The sequence below is a fragment of the Rhinolophus sinicus genome, linkage group LG15 (genome assembly GCF_036562045.2).
Source record: "Rhinolophus sinicus isolate RSC01 linkage group LG15, ASM3656204v1, whole genome shotgun sequence".
In the NCBI taxonomy this organism is placed as follows: Eukaryota; Metazoa; Chordata; class Mammalia; order Chiroptera; family Rhinolophidae; genus Rhinolophus; species Rhinolophus sinicus.
Window position 1 is genome coordinate 47,238,499 of NC_133764.1, and position 23,573 is coordinate 47,262,071.

Consider the following 23,573-nt stretch of genomic DNA (forward strand, 5'->3'; position numbering starts at 1 on the left):
GCACTAGCCTTATGAGGGGTTCACTTCATAAGTTATATAAATGCCTAACCACCGAGATGTACACTTGAAACTAATATAAAATAATATTGAATGTCAACTTAAAAACTATATATAGTCAGAGGATGTAAAGTGCAGCATAGGGATTATAGTCAGTGGTATTATAATAGCTATGTACGGTGTCAGAGGGGTAGTAGACTTGTTGGGGTTCTCGCTTTGTGAGGTGAGAAATGTCTAATCATTATATTGTTTTGTACACCTGAAACTAATAATAATGCTAATAATGATAGCACCTGCGTCATAGGGTGTTGTGAAGTGCATATGAGTGAAGCACTTAGAACCATGTCCAGCACGTCCAGCGTGAACCCAGGCCCTCTGACTCCAAATCCCATGCCCTTTGTAGACAGCCTCTCCCAGTCGGAAACCAAACCCAGTGCTCCAGGAGCTGCCAGCCCCGTGCGGGAGACGCAGGTGCTGCTATCAGCGGATTTCCAGCCACATGGAGAAACTAGAGTATTTAGGAGGAATTAGGAGGAAACTAGAGGATTAGGAGGAAACACACACACGCTTTGCACAGTCTGCTCTTTCCCTCTCTCCCCTCCCACCCTTCTCTCTTTCTAACCGCAAAGTCCCATTGTCCAGGTAAGGACTGTGAAGCTCGGAGAGTGTAAGAAACTTGGCTCGGGTTCCCCAGTGAGTCCAGTGGCAAAGCCAGGATTAGAATCCAGCTCAGCCTGATGCTAACTAACATGGGAGACCGTGTAACATTGGCTCAAGGTTCACCTCCTCCAGGAAGTCTTTCCCTGCTGTGGATGTAGAACTGACTGCTTGTGCCTCTGGGTCCCCACTGTGCCCTATGTAAACACCCCCAGGGCACACTTCTTAGACTTACTTTATATGCCTGTCTCCCCTCACTAGGCAGTGAGCTCCTTGAGAGCAGAGAGTGGTCTTGGCCATCTCTGTATCCTGTGTGTGTAGCACAAAGCCTGCGCACAATAGGTGTTCAGTAAACGTGTGTCACATGAGTGGTGGGGCGGTGCTTGGAAGGCCTCCGCATGTCCATTGTCCGCCTCCTGGGAATCATCCCAGACAGTGATGGAGGGGAGTGGGGACACCAGAGAATGGATTGGGGCGGTGCTGGCGTACAGGTGTGAGCGTCTGACTCACCTGGAAACCTTTCCAGATTTCTCACGCTCACTTACACTCATGCGTTATCGCGAGGCTCTTCTCTTGGCTTCAGTCCAGCCTCTCCTGCACTCCTTGCTCCACGTCCTTTATCCCTCCCAGGTTTGCTGTCTAGGAGACAAATCTGGCATAGGGCTCAGAACCATCCTTCCTGGTCCCATTTTATTATCACAAGATCTTAAGAGGTAGGATAGATGGAGACGGCCTACCTCCATTTTACAGTTAGGGCCATTCAAGCGCCAAGGGGTGCTGTCCAAGTTCACACAGTAAGCTGGTGGCAGAACTGGGTCCAGTATGATGAAGGAGGGAGAGAGGGCTTGGGGCAGTTTTCTGAATCAAGGACAGGCTGGGTTTCCCCCAGGGACTTGAGAAACCTGGCTCTGTTTGCCCTTCTCTAAGGTACATGGGGCAGAAGAGACCCTGGTTCGTCTGTGAGATACGAGAGAATCTTGTCTCTGGCCATGACTCTCCAGCCCTTCTGCAGTCTTGATGGTTGCCAGTAGGTGCCCTCAGCTTGCAACTTTTGGTTCTGTCCCTACAGGTCCAGCTTCCAGCCAGCTTCTCTCTTCCTCCTATCACCGGGATAGCCTTTACTTGCCAAAAGGAGGAGATGGCCTAATCCCTGTGAGACTGGAAGACCCCTGCCCTGGGAGAGGAAGCAGAGAGAGGGTCTCTGATCTGTGCTTCTGCTTGGCTGCCCTGCAGCTTTCTAGGCCAAGCCCAAAAAATTGCACAGTGGGTCACCGATTATGCCTGGACAGGTGTCCTTACCCTGACACCAGTTGCAGAAGAGCAGAAGCCTTTGTTGGGGAGGATGGGTATTAGGAGGACCTGAGAGAGAACCGAGGAAATGGGTCCCTGCTCCAGATGTTATCCTCAGGCCCCTCCCAATCAGCGGGATTGAGACAAGGGTGGGGGTATATAGGCACCAACAGGAGCTCACAGAGGGCCAAGTCAACACCAAATTGCAACACTGGGTAAATTAAAAAAACGCACCCGTTCCTCAAAACGCTTGATTGCCATCTGCTGGAAAACTGTCACAACGGCTATCCAAATCTACAATGATTACAAAAGAAATGGCGCCCCCTGGAGTTGTGCAATGCACAATTTGCACACAGAGTGGCAAGCTCCCCAGCCAATATCCCCCTGGGAGGGGGTCTGGGCAGCAAAAGCAAACATCCAGGAAGGAGGAAGAGGCTGGGAATTCGGCGATTCCATCTGGAAGGCCGGGGGGCTGGGAGAGGTTGGAAGGGGAAGTGTGAAGAGAACCTACTAAGACGTCACTTCTGAGACCCTCGGTGGGTGCCTGTACCCCTCCCCCCACTTCACCCGACTTGGTCTCCAGCGGTCTAGCCCGGAAGCACGGGGTGGGGGGGGGGGAGTGCGGAAAGGACTCTGGCTGGGGAGACTGAGTCCTTGGAGCCGGGAGTCCAGGCTCTAAGGTTGTTCACAGTAGGGCAACTGCAGGCTGCCGCGGTGGGTCCAGAAAGAATCCTCCCAAGTCCAGGGAGGCAGTCAAAGAACAGCCTGTTCGCGTCTCCTGTCTTTTCTCTCCTCTCCCGGGCTCTGGTTCCGAGGCGCTCTCGGCGCCCAGCAGGGCTTCCAAACTGCGCCGCTTCCTTCTTGGGCAGAAAAGGACTTTCAGATGTTGCGGCGGCGGCGGCGAGTCAGGACAGCGCCCCCTCCCCCTAATGGCCGCGTCTCCCTCTCCCCTTCGCCCTCCCCCAACCCACCCCGCTCCCCCACCTCTGGGAAGGCGCTGGGGGTGTGGCTAGGGGCCGGTATAAAGTCCGCGGGAGCCGGGCCGGGGCAACCGCTCAGCCCCCTGTCCCCTCGCCGCCCGCCTCCTGGGCTCGGCCGAGGATGCGGCGCAGCGCCTCGGCAGCCAGGCTCGCTCCCCTGCATCCTGCTTGCTAACTTCCCTGGTTTCGTCCCTGTCCGCCAGCGGGACCGCCCGGTCTCCACGCGCTCTCCGGGTCGGGTCCTCCAGGCGCGCCGGGTGCTGCCCCTGTGTGCCCCCTGCTGCCAGCCCGCGCGCCCGCACTTTCCGCCGGTGCCGCGTCCTCGCCCGGTCATGCTGCCCCTCTGCCTCGTGGCCGCGCTGCTGCTGGCCGCCGGGCCCGGGCCGAGCCTGGGCGACGAAGCCATCCACTGCCCGCCCTGCTCCGAAGAGAAGCTGGCGCGCTGCCGCCCCCCCGTGGGTTGCGAAGAGCTGGTGCGGGAGCCCGGCTGCGGCTGTTGCGCCACTTGCGCCCTGGGCAAGGGGATGCCCTGCGGGGTGTATACCCCCCGCTGCGGCTCGGGCCTGCGCTGCTACCCGCCCCGGGGGGTGGAGAAGCCCCTGCATACGCTGATGCACGGGCAAGGCGTGTGCATGGAGCTGGCGGAGATCGAGGCGATCCAGGAAAGCCTGCAGCCCTCTGGTAAGGTGCCCCTGTCCTTGCACGCCTTCCCTGACGTGCACCCCTTCCAAAAGCCCCTTCCCTAGTCGGACTGGCCTGGAAGGCCCTTGAAAATCCCCTGTGAGTTGAGGAGAAGGCAGGTACGTGGCAGGGCCCTACTGGCATGGGACAGGCTCAGCCAAAGAAACTGCTATTGAGTCCCTAGCAGCCTGTTGCCACCGTCAAGGAGGGCTCTGTCCCATCCCTCCATCTCAGACGTGCCAAGGATGGCTATTTGAGAAGAGTCGTCTTGGCTGCTGGTGCAAGTGTGGAAAATTAAGTGACCTGGCCCAGCCCACAGCCTCCAAGTGAACCAGATAACTGGAGGATGGGGACGGTGGTGGTGTGGCGGTGGCGGGGCTTTCTGTTCCTGATCCAGGGACCTCCCCTCACCCTGGCCACAGTTGAAACCCCAGGGAAGCCCTGAGATGCCAGGGCTTGGACTTTTGGCATTGAGTTGGGTGGAGTGGGACATGCAAATTAGAGGGGTTTGGGTGGTGGGAGCATAAAAGCTGCCTTTCCCCAAAGCCGCAGGCCAGCTCACCTAGCTGTTTGAGAGATATATGGAAGACAGGGGCCACTCTGCCAGGCCTGGGCATCTCCTCCCCACCTGGTACACAGGCAGGGTGCTCCTTCCTTTTGGCAGGTGCCATTGGAGGTGGCAGAAAGAAGCAAGTCTTGGTTCCCAGACCAGAGCTGCAGAAATCTAATGGGTGTGAGAGAGGGAGCAGGGAAGAGAGAGTGGGAGACAGGCTTAGAAGGCCCTTTGCCCTAAATTCATTCTTACACTTTCTTTTTTTTCCATTTTTCAGAGAGCCTCTCAGTTTCTCCTTATAATCTTTCTCAGTCTCTTTCCTTCTTTCTCTTATTCTTTGTTTGCTGCTGCATCTTTCAATTTCTAGTTTCACTAACAGCATTCTTGAGTTCGTCTTCCTCTGTATCTTCTGCCCATTATCCGTTGCTTTCTCTTTCTCTTATTCCCTTTTTCTGTTTCTGTTGCCCTGCTTCTCTCACTCTCATCTCAGTCTCTTTCTTTTGCTTTCTGTGTGCCACTGTTTCTCTTTCTTTGTTCTTGTCTTTCTGTTACTTTTGGAATCTCTCTCTCTCTCTCTCTCTCTCCCTCTCCCCCTCCCCCCTCTTCCTCCCCCTCCCTCTCCTTCTCCCTCCCCTCTCTTTGCCTTTCTGTATGTCTGCCTCTATTTCTTGTTCTCTCTCTGACTCTGTTTTGCTCTCCCTGTGCCTGTATCTGGGTCTGTCTCTTTTCCTGGTGCTTGAAGCTTCCATTGTTGCAGTCCGGATGCTGGGACTCTGGCCCCAAGCTTCCTGCTCTGGGTCCCAGACCGCTCCACTTCCTCAATCCTCTGCAGCTTGTTAGCCAGAGGAGAGCAGGATGTAGGGAAAACAGGAAGGAGGTGGACCCCAGGGGTCTGGGCCTTGGGCCTCTCTGCCCTTCCTGCCCCTGGGCAGTGAGAGATGGGTCAGCAGAAAACATTCTAGGAGAAATGCCAGCCTGGCACCCAGCACATCTGGGAAGGGGGGGTTCTGGGGGATTAAGTCGCTGATCCTGGGGGCAGAGATGCCAGTGCCAGTGGGATAGCAGGGGTACTGGTACCAGACCAGGCTGGGAGTGAGGGCTGGGCCTTGGGGCTCCCTGGGTATAAAAGGACCACATTCCCTTTGTATCTCCCTCCTATACTGGCCAGCGGGTGTCTGGCACCAGATTAGGATGGCTGGTAGCCTGCTTCTCTCTCACCAACTTGAACATGGGGCAGCAGAGCCCTCAGAGGGTCTTGTGCACCCATTTTTCCTTGGCTGGGTAGAAACACCCCATCCTGTAGTGGAGAAAAGTCTGTTTTCCTAGGAACTTTGGGCGGGCATGGCACGGACAGTTTTTGATTGTCCCGTGGATATTATGCAAACCAGCCTCCGAAGGTGGCTTTAGGTCCCCTTTGGATTACAGGGCCCAGGTCTCTAACGCCCTCCCTCATCCTCCTCCCGTGCAGCCCATGCAGTGCGTGCAGCTATGTGGAGAGGGAAAGGGGAAGTCTGGAGGAGCCTGGGGAGACTAGGTACCTACTGGGCAAGCTGTATCCCTGCCCTCTTACCTCCCACAGAAGTGCCCCTGGCACGGCCTGCATCACAGGGCACCAGGTGAAAGTCGCCCCCGAGAGTTGTGCAGCAGCCCTTAGGGGCTCTGGTGAGACAGGTGTGCAGGGCTTGGCCCCTATCCCTGCTATTCTCTTTTGCCTTCCACTGTCAATAGGCCGCTGTCCCTCCTAGGTCCCAAGGCTTGGGGATCTAAGCCTCTTGTTTGGCAGAGGGGTCAGGCTCTTCTTTCGGCCTTTTCCTCTTGGGGCTGTACTTCAGCAGGTGACTGGGGGAGGAACATGCCCCCTCCCTTGAACTGCTGTGGTCTAGCTGCCTATTAGGGGCCTAATAGGGGCAGGTCTCCCCCTTCCATCTCCAGCCTAACCACCCCCACCTTCCTGTCCCAGCTTTCTAAGGCAGAAAATGTTTTGGATTAACACCTCCGAGGCCACCAGAGGTGGGGGTGGGGGGGTGGGACATGTGTGTCAGCGGTCCACAATTCCGCATAAGTGTACTGACCCTCGACTCATGGAATCTGGGGGAGTGGACAGTGGGATCAGCGTTTGCACTGGGGAGTTCCTAAACTGTGTCCTGGGTCCCTCCGGGACAGGGTTAGGGAACATGCAGGCCGGGTTAATTTTTAGTCAACACAGCAAATCCTGTCCCCCCTACTTCAGTACTGGGAATCCAGTCATGTCCTGGGAACAGGGCCTTCCCAGAAAGTCTGTGCCTCGGGGGAGAGGGGAAGGAGGAGCATAGCCACTGAACATTTTTTCTTTAGCATTGGCAAAGCCAGAATGACTGGTGCCTCGGGTATCAGGGGTCTTTCCATTTAAAGACAGAGGAGCTGCAGAGATAAGTCTCTCCTCCTTCTCCCCCACCCAGTCTACTTCATCTCCTCTGTGAAGAGGGGGTGACTGTAGGACCTGCCTCACAGGGTTGGGGTGTCTGGCATGGAGGAAGAGCTCAATACATTGGAGTGATGATGAGGATGGTGGTGAAGAGGAAGCTGGGGAGATTTAAGTTGAAGCTTAAATCCTCCTCTGATGTTGGGACTTTGGTAGGACAAGTGAGGAAAGCTAGGGGGACACTCAGAGGCGTTGAGAGGGTAGGGTGGACTTTGGTGTCTTGCTGCTGTAACGTGGGAAGAATGGGCCAGCTGTCATTCTCTCTGACTCTTGAGGCTGGCAGCATGTCACAGCAGTGAGGGGGACACCCGTTTAGCCAGAGCTCAAGACCAGCATGGTAGTCTTGGCTTCTCCAGCAAGAGTCCAGGGGAAAATGGAGAAGGTCTTTCTTTCAGGGCAGGTGGGTGACCCTGAAACGTCAGGCATGACCTGAAGTGTCTAGGTGGCTCGGCCCACCCACCTCACAGCCTCATCCTGGGTGTCTTGAGTTAAGGAGAAATCATGGAGATGAAATAAGGCAGTGAGAAAGAGAAAATCCTCTAGCTTTGACCATGAACTTTGCAGCCAGTGGTGCCAAAGCTGTGAAACCTCTTTTTTCTGTGGATGCTTTCCCTTCCTCTGTGGCTGGAGCAAAAACCAAGTTTCCCTCTGTGGCTGCATGTCGTTGGCCTAGCTCTGAGCAGAGCTGCAGGAGTCTACCTGGCCTACCTTGGAATCCCCACCTCCCAAACACACCTTTTGAAATTCAGGAGATCAGAACTTTCGGGGGGCTAGGTCTGATTCTGGCTCCTTCCAACTCAGAGGAAAACCCACCAGGGATTGCGGTTTTCTAGACCCTGGAACTCCTGCATGAGCAGGGCAATAACAAGTGTTGAGCCAGTTTTGCAGGTGGGAAGGTTAACATTCTCCAAAGACCCAAGGCCACAACCCTCCCCCTCCCAAACCCAGTGCCTATGGGTGGATCCTGGGATGGGACAAGCAAGTCTGGGCAAGGAAAAGTTACAGATTAAATGGAAAGTCAACAAGCCAGGGTATGACCCGTGTGTCCTGCCCCAGGTCTGTGTCTCTGCCCAGGGCCAGGTCAGAGTACCGAGTGCATGTGGGTATGAATGTGTGGGTGAGTATGTGTCTGGACACGTGATTGTTTGTATATGTTTGTGATTCTTGAGTCCTGGCCTGTCTGTGTCTGAGTGGTCAGATACGGGTATATTCTGTGTACTGACGTCCCCAGGAGAGTAAACAAGGAGCTACACTCCCTGCTTTGGTGTGTTCTACTCTAAGCGTACACACAAGTCAGGAGTAAGTGTGCTTGACGGTGGGGAAACCAAGAAGGGGGAGTCCAGGCATGCTGCCTCCCCGGCTTCCCCAGGCCCCCTCCTCTATGTGACGTGGGCCCTACCCACCCAGGAACATAAGCTCTGCTTCCAGGCTCCATGTAGTCCCAGGTTTCAGTGAGCAGACCCAGTACCTCCTAAGTTAGGGGATAAACATCCCAAATATCCATTAATGATACCATGAACATTAGTCATTTGTGAACTTCGACGCATAGAAGTTCAGCATCGGAAAGCCTATTGCAGCTGAACTTCTGCTTCAGGTCTCTCTAGATTCTTGAGTCCTCAACTACTCAGACACTCCACCCCCCCCCAGGGCGTGGGTTCATTGGAAAACTCTTTCTTACTCCTCGAACCTAAGAACATTCTGCCCATTTACCAAGAGGAATAGGTGGCACTGTGCAAAGTAGTGCTTTCCTTTATGGGCATGAAAAGAAAGCAAGCTCAGAGGAAAGACCACAAGACCTTTCCAGGGTTGAAGGGCCCCTCTCTAGTTGGTGTGGTGGGCTGTGGCAAATGAGTCCCTGCGGTCCCCTCCAGCCTTTCCCAGGTAACGTGGTGGTGCCTTTGCTGACCTCTCAGCTCAGCCTCTGTCGAGCCACGATTTGGCTCTAATTCTTGGAGGTCTTCCATTTCCTTGTTCTCTCCATTCCCCAGCTCCAGCCTACACACCTTTGACCCCCACAAGTCTCATGACTCTGTGCCAAGTGGATGTGGAGGGGACGTCACTGGCCAGCTTGGGCCTTTTTAGCCAAAAGGCTTCTTGGGAGGCTCTTCAGGGAAGAGCCTGGATCCCAGATCTTTTTTCTGGTTCCTGACCGAGGGCTTGGGCTTCATCTTATGGCCCCTTTTGCACAATCCTGGTCTTCTGAAATATATTTGCCCCTTCTTTTGCCATCCCCATCAGCTGGGAGGGCTGGCTATACTGCCTTCTCCTTGGTTGACCTTCAGGAACTTGATGTCATCTCTGGGTCATCTGATGACATGCCTTCTGGACTGTCCTTGGGATGTTAAATATGCGGAAGGTTGGAGTATATCTATCTGATCCATTTATTCCTTTCCTTTGATTCCTCTTTGTAAGCCAGCCCTCCACTCGTGACAAAGCCTTCTTCCCATCCTTGGTGACTCAATTTTATAAATAACCTTTGGTGTGGAATGTTGACAAAGACTTTCTGAGGGTCTCAAGTCTTCCTTGCCTGGTTTTCCTTTATCCACATGCTTCCCCCTCCACCCCCAGAAATAGGAGAATAAAAAGAGAACTAACCCCCAACTCACTTTGGCTAGGCGGAAAAATACCATTTGACCCAGAGGCAGCTCTGGGACCGCTGCCATGCATGGAGGAACCTGCTAACTCCTCAGGAAAAAAAAATCCTGACGCAAACCAGATGTAACCTTCTGTCTGGCTGCCAACATCTGGAATGCTGGCAGGGGCTTTGCACTCAGGCCGGCAGCGAGCTGCCAAGCCTGAGCATTTCAGAGGTGGCTCTGATCGCAGAGAGATCTTGCAACCTCTTTCTCCAGCTCAGCCTTGTATTCCGGTTTTGGCTGCCTGGAGGGAGGAGCAGCAGTTACAGTTCTGGGACTTCTGGATTGGGTTGTTTTTTGAGTTCAGACAGAGTCTTCAGGAGATCCGGGTGGGGGGTTGGTCCAGCCTCACCACCCTATCTCCAGATCCCTAGCGCCCTGGCTCTGGGCAACAGACATGGACTTTCGATGGGGTCTGATGTCTAAGGGTGGGGGATTGAAGGGATGTGGAGATTATTCTGCTGGTCTTGGGGCCACACAGAACTTTATACAAGCATGCATGTGTGTACATGCCTACGCGTGCATGCACGCGTGCACACACACACACACACACTTTCACATGCAGGCATACACACCCATTCCCCCTTCTTTCTCATCCAGCCAATGGGGAGAGCGTTTTGGGCCAGATTTCTCATCACCCGTGGAAACTTTGATTTTGGCCATTTGGAAGAGGGAGAGAAGAGCTGACAGCTCTGGGGATCCCCTGGCTGGCACAGCCAGACACTGAAAAGAGCAGGAAAGGAGACAGGAAGAGAGAACAGACGGAGAGGGGGATGGTAAAAGGAGCTGACTGGAGGGAGACAAGATCCAGCAGGGGGCCCCCCTGCCTGCCTCAGACCTCCCTGCAGGGCCCAGGGGATCCTTCTGCTGTCTGGGCAGCTGTAGCTGGTGACTCATCTGAGGGCTGGACTGGGTGGGGTGAGGGACAAGTCAAGGACTTCAAGAGGCATATTCGCCTGAAGAGATCCAGGGGAGTGGGAAGGAGATCGGGGTGCTGCTTTCACTTCTGCCTACCCCCAGACCCCCTGTTCTTCCCCAGTGCTAGACTGGAGAATCCCCAAGAAGAAGAAAGCAGGTGGGAGGCTGGGTTGCTATGCTGCCCTATCCTTTCCTGGTGCTTACTTCTCCCCATTTTGGCCTGACTGCAGACAAGGATGAGGGTGATCACCCCAACAACAGCTTCAGCCCTTGCAGCGCCCATGACCGCAGGTGCCTGCAGAAGCACTTCGCCAAAATTCGAGACCGGAGCATGAGTGGAGGCAAGATGAAAGTCATCGGGGTGCCCCGAGAGGAAACTCGGCCTATGGTGAGGAGCTCTGACCTCAGACGCCCATGTGCACAGGCACACACACCACCAGCACCACCAGCACCACCAGCATCACCACTAGATCTGGACGACATTCGTTCAGTAAACATTCTTTGTGCAAGATGTACCTAGTATGTGCCACCAAGACCCAGAGAGTCCTCATTCCTTTCCTTGACATTCCATTCCTGCTCAGCAGTTCTATACATTGGTATTGCTGAAGTGCTTGTTAAATACTGAAGTACTTCTGTACTGGTTGGTAAATAGTGGTTGCTCCAAGCCTCCTGGTGTTTCATGACCCTTCTCTTGGATTGTCCACCCCAGGACTCAGTATCTAAAGGGTTAATGCTGTCCATAGCAGGGGCCTTGAAACCCTTCTCCCGGGTCTGGTAAATGTCCTTTCTGATGGGTGGTTCTGAAGGATCCATGCCTGGGTCTTACAAGTTGATTATGTGATTTGATCCATCTCTCCTGCTTAGAAATCACCCCTTTCCAGTCCTTCTCCACAGGTGTTTCCACAGCCCTTTCCCCCAGAAGTTCCCTTCACTTCACACCTCTCCTTTTTAGAAGTTCTTTGACTCAAGATCCTCTCTTCAGTGTCCCTTTGCTCTCCCAACCAGTGTCCCCACGCTGTGCCCTTCACCTCACTGAGCCCTGCCTGGCCTGCAGGCCTTGACTCTGTCAGGGCCTTCCGTCCCGATCTGACCCCCAGCACTGTACCCTTCTCCTCCCTGTCTCCCTTCTGATGAGCAGTCTCATTCCCCCTCTTCTCCAGCCGCAGGGCTCCTGCCAGAGCGAGCTGCACCGGGCCTTGGAGCGGCTGGCCGCCTCACAGAGCCGCACCCACGAGGACCTCTACATCATTCCCATCCCCAACTGCGACCGCAATGGCAACTTCCACCCCAAGCAGGTGGGTCTCCATCTCCCTCCTGCGGAGCCCTGGCCTCAGCTCCGGGGGCATTGCTGGCCTCTCCACAGCGTTGTCCAGCATGGAGGTCCCAGGAGCGGGGAGGCTCCCCAACCCACACCTAACCCTGAGGGCCCTCCCCCAGCCTTAGAACTTGGGCTCATTTTGTCCACCTCACTCGTTTCGGAAATGAGGAGACCGAGGCCCAAAACCACAGAGTGAGTTAATGGCAGACCAACTATCTTTCCTCCCCGTCCAGGGCTGTTTCCATCACCTCTTGATTCACCATCTGTGATGTAGACCTAATATTCCGGCCAACCTCTGCCTCCCAGCGTTCTCTCAGTCCCCCTACTCCCTTCCTATGATTCATTCTCCTTTGTCGTGCAGTGTCTGAGGTCTCACCTGGGAATGGAGAGGCTAAGTCCAGAGGGGTTAAGGAGAAAACTCAGGCTGCCCCTTCCCCCAAGCTGAGCAGCCAAACCACCTGGGGTACAGCCAGGATGAAGGTGAAGTGAGATCTGCCAGCTGGAGATAGGAGCAAGAGAGAAGGCACGAATGTAGGGCACCTTTAAGTTCCCTCACACCCTTGGGTCATGAGTTCCTCCCACAAGCCTCTAGGAAGCTGGGGTGTTCAGGAAGGTTGGCCTGCTCCAGCCCCATCTCTGGCCAGTCAGAGTTTGGACCCACTTGGAAGGGTGGCATATCTTGGCAGGGCACTGGGGTGCCTCCTGCTGGGTGTTGCCTGGGGAGCCTGGCCTGGATCTCCTTCTCCAGTTCTTTGGGGTGTAGTCACACGCATTCTCACACTTCATGCTCTATAGACAAATCCAGAAAATGGGTTGCCACTCAGCCAGCAGAGGCCCAGCTAGGAGGAGAAAGGCTGCTCCTGAGTGTGCACATCCAGGATGGCATGAGGAGGTTATGGGTGGCGTGTGATGAGTGGGAGACCAGGGAGGGCCCCCCAAAACCAATGCCAAACCTATCTCCAACCTTCATCCTAAATTTTATTTTTGTCCCAATTTTTAAAAACCTTTTCCCCCCAAATTTTAAAAGCTTTTTTCCCTAATTTAAAAAAAAAAGTAATAGACTTCATTTGTTAGACAGCAGTTTTCGGTTTACAGAAAAGTCGAGCAGGAAGAACAGGGTTCCCATCTACTCCCGCACCCCCAGTTTTCCCTATTGACATCTTGCATTCGTGTGGTATATTTGTTACAATGGAGGAACTAATATTGGCACATTATTATTAAGTAAAGTCCACCCTTTACACTAGGGTTCACGCTTTGTTGAACAGTTCTATGGGTTTTCTTCCCCCAATTTTTATCCCACTGAAAGTTCTCACACTTGACCCTTTATCCCCAGAACAATTCTGACTCTTGAGACAACCTTCACTCCAACTCTAATCCCAACTCTGAAATACACTTTTGCCCCCTGCCCTCCATCTTTCCCCAGTCTAACCCCAATCCAGACTTTAGCCCACCTGCTTTAGTTGCTCCGACCTTGACCTCTATCTTTATCTCAATTCTATTTCTGACCCGGGCTCTAAGCTTTACCCAACTCATGTTTTCATCAGAATTTCCAGTGCATGTGCAGCTCTTCCCCTGATCCCACCTTCACTTCAGCTGGGGTCCTGCTATTAATCCCATCCTTAAAGTCCCAACCCGGTCAGAACACACTCAAAACATCTGAACCCGAGCCTTTCAAATCCAGCCGCACCTCTAAATCCTATGGACCCAGTCTCCCCTCCAGGTCGGCTATAGATCTTTCTTTAAAAGATGCTGCCGTTTCAAACCCTCTGGACCTTTCCTTCTTGGTCAAGTTCTCTCTACTCCAGTGAGCTCAGTGGACTTGCGCTTATGAAAGAGCCTCCATCCTCGGGCCATCTTCAAGCAACTGTCTGACTTGGGGGCTGGGGTGGGATTGAGCCGGCTGCCTGGGAACTGACCTCTCATGCCCTTGTCTTGGCAGTGCCACCCAGCCCTGGATGGGCAGCGCGGCAAGTGCTGGTGTGTGGACCGGAAGACAGGAGTGAAACTTCCGGGGGACCTGGAGCCGAAGGGGGAGCTGGACTGCCACCAGTTGGCTGACAGCTTCCGAGAGTGAGCCCTACCAGTCGGCAGGGGGCTCAGTGCCCCCTGCTACCCCTTCCCCTGGAGGCTGCAGAGCTGACCTGGGGCCTGGGTCTGAGTCCTAGCTCTGCCTCTGGCCCAGAAGTTTCCCTCGGGTGTTTGTTTGTGTGTGTTTGTATGTGTGTGTTTATGAGCATGGGTGTGCCCTTGGGGTGAGCCGGAGTCTAGGGATGTCCTCTTTGGGCTTAGATAGCCTGAGAGGTCTGAGAATAGTAACGGGGAGCCCTGGTATGTTTCCAGATTGATCCTGGATTCATTTATTCATTCAGCCATCTGAAAACATTGATTGACCACATACTACATGCCAGCTCTAGTTTTCAGCACTGGGGGCTCGTATTCTGATTTCCTCTGATTTGAACATGTGGAGCCACCTCCTACAGGTCTGTGGGAGAAGTCTCATTCCCATAATTAGAGGAATGGCCTCCCATAAACATGGACCGTCACCACTGTCCCTCTCCTCAATCTAGTCAGAAAGTGGAGGCCACAGGGAGGGTGTGGAGAAGCAGATGGTTCAGTGGTCAAAGCTAAGGCCCGCCAAGCTCCCCCCTCTTCCTCCCCAGGTCCCTGCAGGGGCAAGGAGCTGCAGAGATAAGCCTGCCTTTGGGTTGTGTGTAGTGCCCTCTGCCTGGTTGCCTGACACCTGAGACCCTGCGATGGGGGATGGGAAAGGGTCAGAGGAAGGCCTGTAGGACAGAGGGCTGGAGCTATGCAGTGCATCTCGGAGTGGTCAGGGTCGGAGGAAAGAATGCGTGAGCGGACTGCATGTGCCAGATGGAGAAAAGGACCGGCGTGCTGGGGGCCGAGGGACTTCCTTCCATCTGTGGTCAGAGCCATGATGTCACCAGGATGACTCCATCCTTCAGTGGCTTATAGCCTGTGGCTCTGCCTCCCTCCCTACACCTCCTTCCCCCTCACCTCCCTCCCCTACACTTCCCTACCCCCTGGGCATTTTCTGGCTTGACTGGATGGAAGGAGACTTAGGGACCTATCAGTTGGCCATGATGTCTTGTCTTGTCTTTTTTTTTTTTTTTTTTTTTTAACAAAACAGAACAAAACGAAAAATCCTAGATAACTGTGTTTGGTTGTTTTATTTACAATTAGAGACAGGAATGTACCAAGGGGTGGGGAGGCCTGTCCTACGTGGTAAAAAGGTGGTGAAGGGTCAGCCAATCACTCTCCTCTCCCTGAAGTCTCTTCCTAGGGAGACTCCCTGTCCCAAAAGGCTGTGCTGTCTGTCTGTGTTCCAACTCCTGGTGGGGAAATACTGGCTTCTGAAGGGAGGGAGCCAGGATAGCCCTGCTGGGCCAGGACTATATCTGGCATCAGCTGGTGTGTAAAGCTGGGGCCTTTCCTAGGGCATCGGGCAGATTGGGTTTGCATCTGGATTTGATTTATTAATTGAGTGAGGGGAGGCACTGCCCTGAAGTTGAGAAAAGGGGGCAAATTTTCCACCACATTCCACAGCTCCGCTTGCCTGGATTCCTGACTGGGGGTTGTGCTGAGATTTGACTCTGAGGGGTTATTTTTGATCTTGCTGTCCTGGGCACACCAGGCTGTGAGCTTTTGGTGTCAACCCCACAATTTGTGACCACGTGGTACGACTGGATTCCTGGTCATTTCCCAGTGTCCCTCCGCCACCCCTACCTCTGTACCAGGCACTGATTTCTTGGGTGGAGGCCCATGTCTGGGAGGTCACGGGCAGCCGGGAGGCGCTGTGCCCCGAGCAGTTGCACTCTGGGGGAGCGCCCTCCTGTCTGGCAGCCTCCTGGGTTCCTAGCTCCTCCCCAGTTCCAGAGGCAGCCCCAGGCCCCTGCATCCCACTGGCCCCTGCTGTGCTGGCACCTGCACTGTGCCATCCTCACTCAGCTCTCTGGCTCTGACCTGGTGGTGGTATCCACAGCCACCTGGTCTCCCCGAGGCACCACAGGCTGCTGCCAGCAGCAGGCAATAAAGAACCAAGTGGTGCCAACCTTGCTCTCTCAGCCCCCTGGCCACTCTTCACAGAGCCCTCTCCCTCCTTCCGGGGCCAAGGCCCAGGTAAGTGGGGGAGACTGCTGATTAAGGTTTAGGTCCCTGAGCCAAGTAAAGGAAAAGTATTTCTTTAAATCCCCTGTGTCTCCAGGCTGTCTTCCCAATGCTCTAGCCTTGCCCTCCGCAGTAGGTGGTAGGACATCCTGTTCCTTTTATGGGCCTTCAAGCAGGGGCTGCTTGGGAAGTAGCTACACAGATGGCCTGGCACATGCCTTTGTGAAATATGTATATTTATTGTGTGTGTGTGTGCGCACATGTGTGTGACTATAGCAAAGTGGTACCTGAAATGTGAGTGAGCGTGTGGGCTTTTACAGGGCGTGTATGCCTGGTCTGGTGTGTGTAGATGAGAGCACTTGTCTGGTGTGTATATATGGGAGTGTGACTCTGACTGAATGTGCGTGAGGTGAGGAGAGGGAACGAGAAATTCAGAGGACGGATTTCATTCACTCCAGGCTGTGCATGAATGAGCCTCACTCATTAGGTGTCCCCACGGCAGGATTTGTGGGGAGCTGTCTAGCATCAGAATAGGGGATGTGCACTTTGGGAAGGGGAGTTCCATTTTCCACAGAAACACTGCCCCCACCCCTGGCGCTTGCTCCCACAATCTGGGAGCCAGGTCCTAGGTGTCAAAAACAAAACAGGAAATCCAAGCAGCTCAGTGTCAATGTGGGCACCCTCGGGGGCAAAGTGACCTGTCCTGGGCCATGTCGCAGGGGGGAGAAGCGGGCTACAGACAGTACGCGTGGGCCTGTGTGCACCTCGGCCCTCCCAGCACAGCCGTCACTACCCTGGAAGAGTCACTCTAGTGTGGCAGGGGCATCAGCATCTCTGGCAGAGGTGAAAAGGAAGAGTGGGAAGGACCAAACCCTTCTGTCCTGGTGGCGCCACCATACCTGGCTGAACTTAAAACCACAGTCCTGGAGTGCTCTACCCGGCCTCCCTGAAAAATGTCATCCCCCCTACTGTGGCTTGGAGCAGAGGAATGGGGGCACCCCGCCAGATCCCCTAGCCCAGTGGTGTTGGTCTACATCAGGCATTTGGTTTCCATTTCCCAGCTCATTAGTGGAGATCAAGCCCTGATGTCGGCTGAGGGTTGGGGGCTGGGTTTTCCATTGGCAAGAAGGCAGGGTGGGAGTAGGGAGGAAAAAATGGAGACTTGGACCGACTCCAGTGTTAGAATCAGGTGGGGGAATCTCCGGAGAGCTGGCCAAGCCTCCCATCAGGGCCCTGAGTTTCCAGCCACTGCTACCGCTTCAACTCCTTCCAGGAAAAGGCTGCTTGTCCCAACCCCTCTACCCTCTGGGCCAGATTCCGCCACCAAGCTGCTCCAGGAATGTTATGAGGCATGCAGGACTTGGGGCGCCTCTTGGCCCCCCTTCCGGGGGGGAGATGGCTGTGTGGTAAATGACCCTGAAACATTCCCAGCCAGAGAAACTCCCCCTGCATTCCAGACCCCTATGGCAATGTCCCCTCTGACCTAGAAAGAGAAAGTCAAGATGATGTGGTTGAACAGAGCTGGGAGGCAGGCTGGCAGCTGGGACGTTGAGTTGTCCCAGGGAAGAGGGGAGGAAAGGGGCTTGTTAAGACTCAGGGGGGAGGGTCAATGGGGAGGAAGCGTATTCAGGGGGAGGGGGAGTTAATAGAAACAGTAAGTGGAGGAGAGACAATGGGGCCCCTTTGGGCCCCCCCACGGGGGAGCAGACACCACTCCAGCCAGCCAAGGGTCTAATTAGATCCTCACTGTCAGAATGACCTGTCCCCTCTATGTCTGAGGCCCCAGGGGGTTGGGAAAGGTTGGGGTCACGGAGTAGAAGGGGGAGGGTGCTGCAGATAATTAGAAACATGCTCTACTGAGTGAGCAGGCATCACCGGGACCACCTCTCCCCTCATGGACCCCCTGTCTTCCCCAGGCCTCCGGCCCCTTCCCCAGGACCTAGACATTCCAGCCAGACTAGAGGAGGGGCTGGTGGAGCCTGGGAGTAGAAACCCGGTGGGATTGGCTTCCCTGGCCCTTACACACTCTCTAAAGTGCAAACAACTTATTTTCGCCATGCAATGGTATTTAATTACACATAAAAACAGAGCCATTAAACTGAAATTAAACCCTTGTTGGAATCACTTAATTCAGGGCATGACAAATTGCTTTCAGTGGAGGCGGCAGTGAAGCTCCCCCAGGCAGAGATGGAGATTAGTAGCTTCCACGGCTGGCTGGGTCCCCTATTCTCTTGGCCTCCTTGCCAGTTCTAAATTCTGAAACTGGGGTCAGAACCTTCTTTCTAAAGACCACCCAAGTCAAGGGGAAACCTCTAGATTTGTTCAGGATGATAGGAATAGAGGGTTGGGGAACTGCAGAATCACTGTTCAACCCAGTTTTAGACAACCAGTCTATTTTATTGATGGGCAAGTTGAGGTGCCAAGGTCATGCAGAGCCAGGATTAGAATCGTGGCACCAAGCCATGACCAGGGAGGCTTGGTTTTTAGGTTTGTATCCTTTATACCGTGGGCCTGGAGACAGAGGTTGGAGCTGGAAGGATGAGGGTTGGGGAACCAGAGTAGGCCCTGGTTGGGGAGGGCAGATTTCTCCAGAACTGTGTTCCTACCTGGTCCAAGTCTGGAGATAGCAGGGAAGGCAAAATTGTGGCCCTGGGGCATGGGCTACTGAGGCAGCCTTGACTTCCTGGAGGGGCAGCCTGGTGCCCAGGCTCTGGAATCAAACAGACTTCATCGCTTACCACTTGAGTAAGGTAGGGCAGGTAAGACCTTTCACTCCTGTGAGCCTCAGTTTTCCCATCTGTCAAGTGGGGATGGGAATTCCTATCTATAGGGGTGCCTGTGAAGACCAGTGGGCGGCATGTGTGAATAGGGCTTGGGCCAAGTTCAGCAAGTGGTGCTATAGACTTCCTTCTCAGGACCTCTGGTTCCCCATGTGATAAGGTTCAGCTAGGACCTGGTGGTTTCTAGGACCTTCACACACTCTGAGTGTGTTTGCAGCCCTTTCTCCTCCCTCCAGTTTTCTTCCTTCCTTCAGTTTCCCTTCTCTGTGGTTTGGACGTCTATGGACAGACGTCTGTGGTTAGACTATTGGATAGTAAGAGGCAGGCCCATGGACCCCTAAAATTCCCCTGCCTTATCTAGCCTTCCCCCGGTGGCTGAGCGTGAGGCCCCTCCAGGAGGTGAAAGGAGACCAAACAGGACAGGGGCTGCACTCTGGGAGGGCTGCGAGGCTGTGGCCTCCCTCTTCCATGTACCCTCCACGACCCGGGAACCTGCTCTTCTGATTGAAACCAGATGGGTCTGCTCTGGCCGGAGGTCTGTCTCCGCAGTCCACTCACTCAGTGTCCTCCCCCAGGAGGGGAGAGAGGGGCCAAGACCAAGAGGAAGTGGAGGTTGGGGGGGGGGTTCCTCTTCACTGGGGCTGGGAGAGAGAGTCCTTCTTTCCCTTCTCCCTACTCTCCAGGCTATTGGCCTGGGAACCTTCCCATTAACCGTGGAGGGTGGTGGTGGGCTGGCGGCCAGCTGAGGACAAGTCTCCCACTGAGGCTTGGGTGGGCAATCCTGGACCTGGCCCCCCCCCCCCCCCCCCCCCCGCGAAGCTCAGTGGCAGACGCCAAGTAGAGGCTGAGCGTTCCTGTCCCCTGTCTCCTGGACTGGTCTCAAGGTCATTCCCCTCACCCCTGGACTCTTTGGCCTTGGTGGACAGGGAGGTTCTTGCGCGCGGGGGGTGGGGTGGGGGTGGGGGGCAGGGGTTGGGGTGGAAGGGCCGGCGCTGGGCTGAGGCCCAGGGTTCCCGTCATTTCAGGCCTGGCAACTACCCGGCTGCAGATGGCGCCCCCGCCAGCCTGGCGGCCAGCACAAATGCTTTACAGCTGTACTTCTCCCTATGGGATTGCCTTTGAGTCTAGAGACAGAGATGGGGAGCCCAGGGGATTCCGAGGGGTACACACAGACAACTGGGGTGGGTGGGGGACAGGCCAAGATAGCTGGTTGCTGAGAGAGTGAGAATGACAGGGAAACATGAAGCTCCTGAAAAAGTTTCCTCCACATGCAGGAGTTGGAGTGGGGAGTTTGTGAGGAAGGATCATGTTGGGGGGGTGGGCGGTAGGGGTGGGGGGCTGCCTGGCAGGGCCAGGGTTCAGGGTCCCTGTCTCTGAGAAGAGCCAGAGCTTCTAAATTGGAGCCGCTGGGAGAGTAGCCCAGCCTAGTCTCCCCCCAGGGGAAATTGGACCAGACTGCTCAGGAAATAAATTCAATTTTCCAGCATCATGGAAGGTTAGTCGGACAATAGAGGTTTCTTCCCCCAAAAAACATAAGAAAAAAAGAAAGCCAAATTGCCTTTGGCTGAGCTGTTTCTCAACTTCATTTCTTAGCCTCACTTGAAGGCTTCTCATTCCAAGTGACGTGTGACTGTTCGGTGACCCCTGGCCTGATCACAGTCTGAAGGGTTAGGCCAGGCCAGCCTGAACTGTGCTCCCAGGACCTGTGACCATCCCTATTTCCAAAGGCCCTGGGCAGGCCCAGCCCCATGCAGTGAGGGAGGGGCTGTGGTGAAAATAAAAACCCTCTCCCCAAAAGATTTTCGATTTAAGTTTGAGTGAGTCCTAAATCCCAGGCAACAGGCTCAGAGGGGTTTATATGTAAGTGAAGCTTAAAGGTTTTCTCTCTTTGGACGGTGTGGGGTGGGGTGGGGTGGGGGGTTTGTGGGGGTGTGGGAGGGTGGTTGCCTTTAAAATGGAAATGGCCAGACCCTTGCAGGGGACTTCCCTGGGGCTCTAATGAGGGGAGATGGGCCTGCAGACTGGGGAAGTGTCAGCCTCCAGTTGTGCTGTCTGCAGATGATGGCCTTGTGGGGGACGCTGGTGGCCTGTGGGGGCTCTGGGTACTGGCAGAGAGAGGGAGGCTCAGCACAATCCAAAGTAGAGGGCAGGCCCAGAGTGGGGGGGGACAGCAGAATCTGCCAGGAGGCACATCCCAAATTTCTGGGGTGGGAGGTAGGAGAGAGGAAAGAACACACAGCAAGCTTTGGGGAGAGCAGGACAGTGTCTCAGCTGGAGAGGGTATGTGTGTGTGTGTGTGTGTGTGTGGGGGGGGGGGGATATAAGGTGGCGTGGGGAGAGAGGGGATGGCTCCAGCCTGCTGGCTGAGAAAGGTCACTTCCAAGAAGACCAGGGCTGGGAACTGCCTTCAAGTTCTTCTTCAGCTCACCCATTGCACAGATGGGAAACTGAGGCTTAGATGGGTCTATGACTTGCTTGTCTGAAGGCAAAAACAAGCTAATGGAGTAGCAGAGTAGAACTCAGGGCAATGTTATTTTCACAGCACCTCCCAGTGGAGCCAAGCGGGGGGTGTCTTTGGGCACATAAATGGAACGGGACTCTTCAGACACCGAAAAGGGAAGCTAAGTAAGTGATATCGAATGAGAGGAGGGAAGGAGGTCCTGATGGAAGATTCTGGGTGGAAGATTACAGAGGAAGATGTGTCACCTTCCAGGCAGAAAGCGGGAGGGGTGATTTTTGTCAACATCCTGAGCAGCCTGAGGCTAGGGACCAGGGTGGGGTTGGGACCTAATGGAAGAAGAGGGGTTTGGCAGAGACACCAGAAGGAGCAGCAGAGAACCGCGTACATGGAGGAGGCAGGGGCTTGGACTTACCGGCCTCAGGTTCAATAAGCTCCAAAAGTCATCATTATTATCATCATCACCGTGGGTTTGGGTCCAGATTGCCTGGGTTCACATCTCACTCCACCGCTTATGGCTGGACCCTGGGAAAGTGACTTAACTGCCTAATGCACAGCTCCACATCCACCAATTGAGGACAAATAATAGTACTTACCTGTCATTGTTATTGTCAATATTAAGAGAGATAATGTGTGGCAAAGCTTCTGACAAATGCTCACTGCAAGCCTGATGTGTGCCAGGCACTGTTTTAGGTGCTGGGGATTCAGCAGTGAACAAGATGAGTGGTTTTCCTCAAGGAGCTGCCATTCCAGCAGCGTGGTACTTGGCGTATGTATTAGGTGCTCAGTGAAAGATTGACAGGAGTGCTATCTTTCATATAACGGACACGTGTGCTCTATAGGCCACCAACTGCATTCATGCTCAGTGTGTCGTTAGGTTTCCCATTACCTTAATGTTATGGGTGGGAAACTGAGGCTCAATGTCCAGGAAGTGACTTGTCCTAAATCATGCAGCTAGTTAATGGACCTGCCATCCAGATTGGTCTGACCATTTAGGCTTTTAATTCTTGATGCAGAAGAGGGAAGTAGTGTGCGTGTGTGTGTGTGTGTGGCAGTGTGTGTGTGGCAGTGTGTAGGTGGCAGTGAGGTGAACTAGGGAAAAGACAGGTGCCATCTCAATGTTCACGGGTGTCAAATCTAATGCTGTGGAGGAGAGAATATCTCTCCTGGGCACATGCAGACCGGACCCCCACCTCCTGGCCAATCCTGGTGTGCTTCATTCTGCCCTTCCCAGGGCAGCTCAGCACATATTTGCTGAATGAATGAATGAGCAAGTGAGTGGCACTCTCCCTTCTCCTCCCTCTCCTCATCCTCTCTCTGGTTCTCTCCTCGTGGTGTGGCTCCCTTCCCCACAGGCCTGCTCCAAGCCAAGCTCCACTTGCCCGCCCTGGCAAGATTCCACTGGAGAGAGGTAAAGGCTGAGATGCCTTCCGGAAAACAGGGTTATAATACAAGCCCCTGGCTGGCTCCAAGGGCCCAGAGTCAGGAAGAAGAAGGTTTTTGTTGGGGCTGAGGGCCCAGCCTGGCCAGCACTGGGGCGCTGTGGGGTGGGGAACGTGGCTGGGGCAGGGAGACAAGCCAGTAGGAGGAGTGCTATAGATGGAATTGAAACGTGCCCCCCGCGACCCCACAATGCACATGTTGAAGCCCTAACCCCCAGTGTGACTGTATTTGGAGACAGGCCTTTTAGGAGGTAATTATGGTTAACTGAGGTTAAAAGGGTAGGTTCCGAATCTGACAGGACTGGTGGCCTAATAAGAAGAGAGCCCTGTCTCCAGGACATGCACTGAAGAAATGCCATGTGAACAAACGGTGGGAAGGTGGCCATCTGCAAGCCAAGAGCAGAGCCCTCACCAGTACCCAACCACGCGGGCACCCTGACCTTGAACTTCAGGCTCCAGAACTGTGAGAAAGTAAACCACCCAGTCTTTGGTATTTTGTTATGGCAGCCTGAGCAGACTGATACAAGGGGGAACAGGGGCCTCTAGTCCTGCTCTTTCCCACATGGTCCTTCTAAGCTCAGAGACAACCAAGGACCCAGGCCTAGATCAAGTAGGCTCCTGCCCCATCCTGTCTTGGAATGAGAGCCTCTCTTTTTAGGCAGTTTTCCAATCTTTAAAATGGGATTATACATATATAACGTGTCTCATACTGCATGTAGCACATAGGAACCCCCCCTCCAATAAAAGTTAGTTTCTCCCCTTCTTTGCATGCTAAACTCCTATTCATCCTTGAAGACCCAACTCAAATGTTACCTCCTTGGTAATATGGCCCTCATTCCTTCCAAATGGGTAAAGTCTATCTTCCCTGTTTCTGCCCTTCCTGCCAGCCCTGCATGGCACTTACAAACCTCTGTTATAACACTGTTGTATTTACGTGTTTTCCTGGCTCAGTATGTCACCAGAAAACATTTGTTGGAGGAATCAAGCTGTTGATCTCTGGGTTGGGAACCCCCAGCCCTGCCCCCGTTCCAAGCCCTCAGCCTATTGGATGACAGGAGAGTTATGGGCCCGAGGAGGACGAAACAGCTGGGGTGAACAAACTTGGTGCTCTGTGGGAGATGTGTGGGGGAGGTGGTCAGATGGGAGGTCACTCTGCAGCCTGAGACGAGGCAGGGTTCAGGGGGCATGGGAATCTGAGTACTGAAAACTGGTTGGCAGTGCAGGAGGCTGCCCCCCGCCCTTTTCATCAGCTCCAGCAGCAGTTGGGCTTCGCTGTG

General features: G+C 54.2%; 1 protein-coding gene and 1 non-coding gene across 5 annotated transcripts in view; both read left to right on the forward strand.

The window, feature by feature from the left end:
* The first annotated feature begins 2,830 nt into the window (after positions 1–2,830).
* IGFBP4 (insulin like growth factor binding protein 4) lies at positions 2,831–14,626 on the forward strand. The gene is made up of 4 exons (XM_019747664.2): positions 2,831–3,605; positions 10,404–10,561; positions 11,334–11,468; positions 13,431–14,626. Exons 1-4 carry the CDS (start codon positions 3,257–3,259, stop codon positions 13,563–13,565), a joined length of 777 nt encoding a protein of 258 aa, XP_019603223.1. The 5' UTR covers positions 2,831–3,256; the 3' UTR covers positions 13,566–14,626.
* Positions 14,627–20,201: 5,575 nt separating this feature from the next.
* The window catches only part of LOC109455821 (uncharacterized), a 77,137-nt gene continuing 73,765 nt past the window's right edge, over positions 20,202–23,573 (forward strand). For all 4 annotated transcript variants that reach the window (XR_012492060.1, XR_012492059.1, XR_012492061.1 and 1 more), the window contains exon 1: positions 20,202–20,256. This is a non-coding gene — a transcript (uncharacterized LOC109455821). The remainder of the gene's footprint in view (positions 20,257–23,573) is intronic.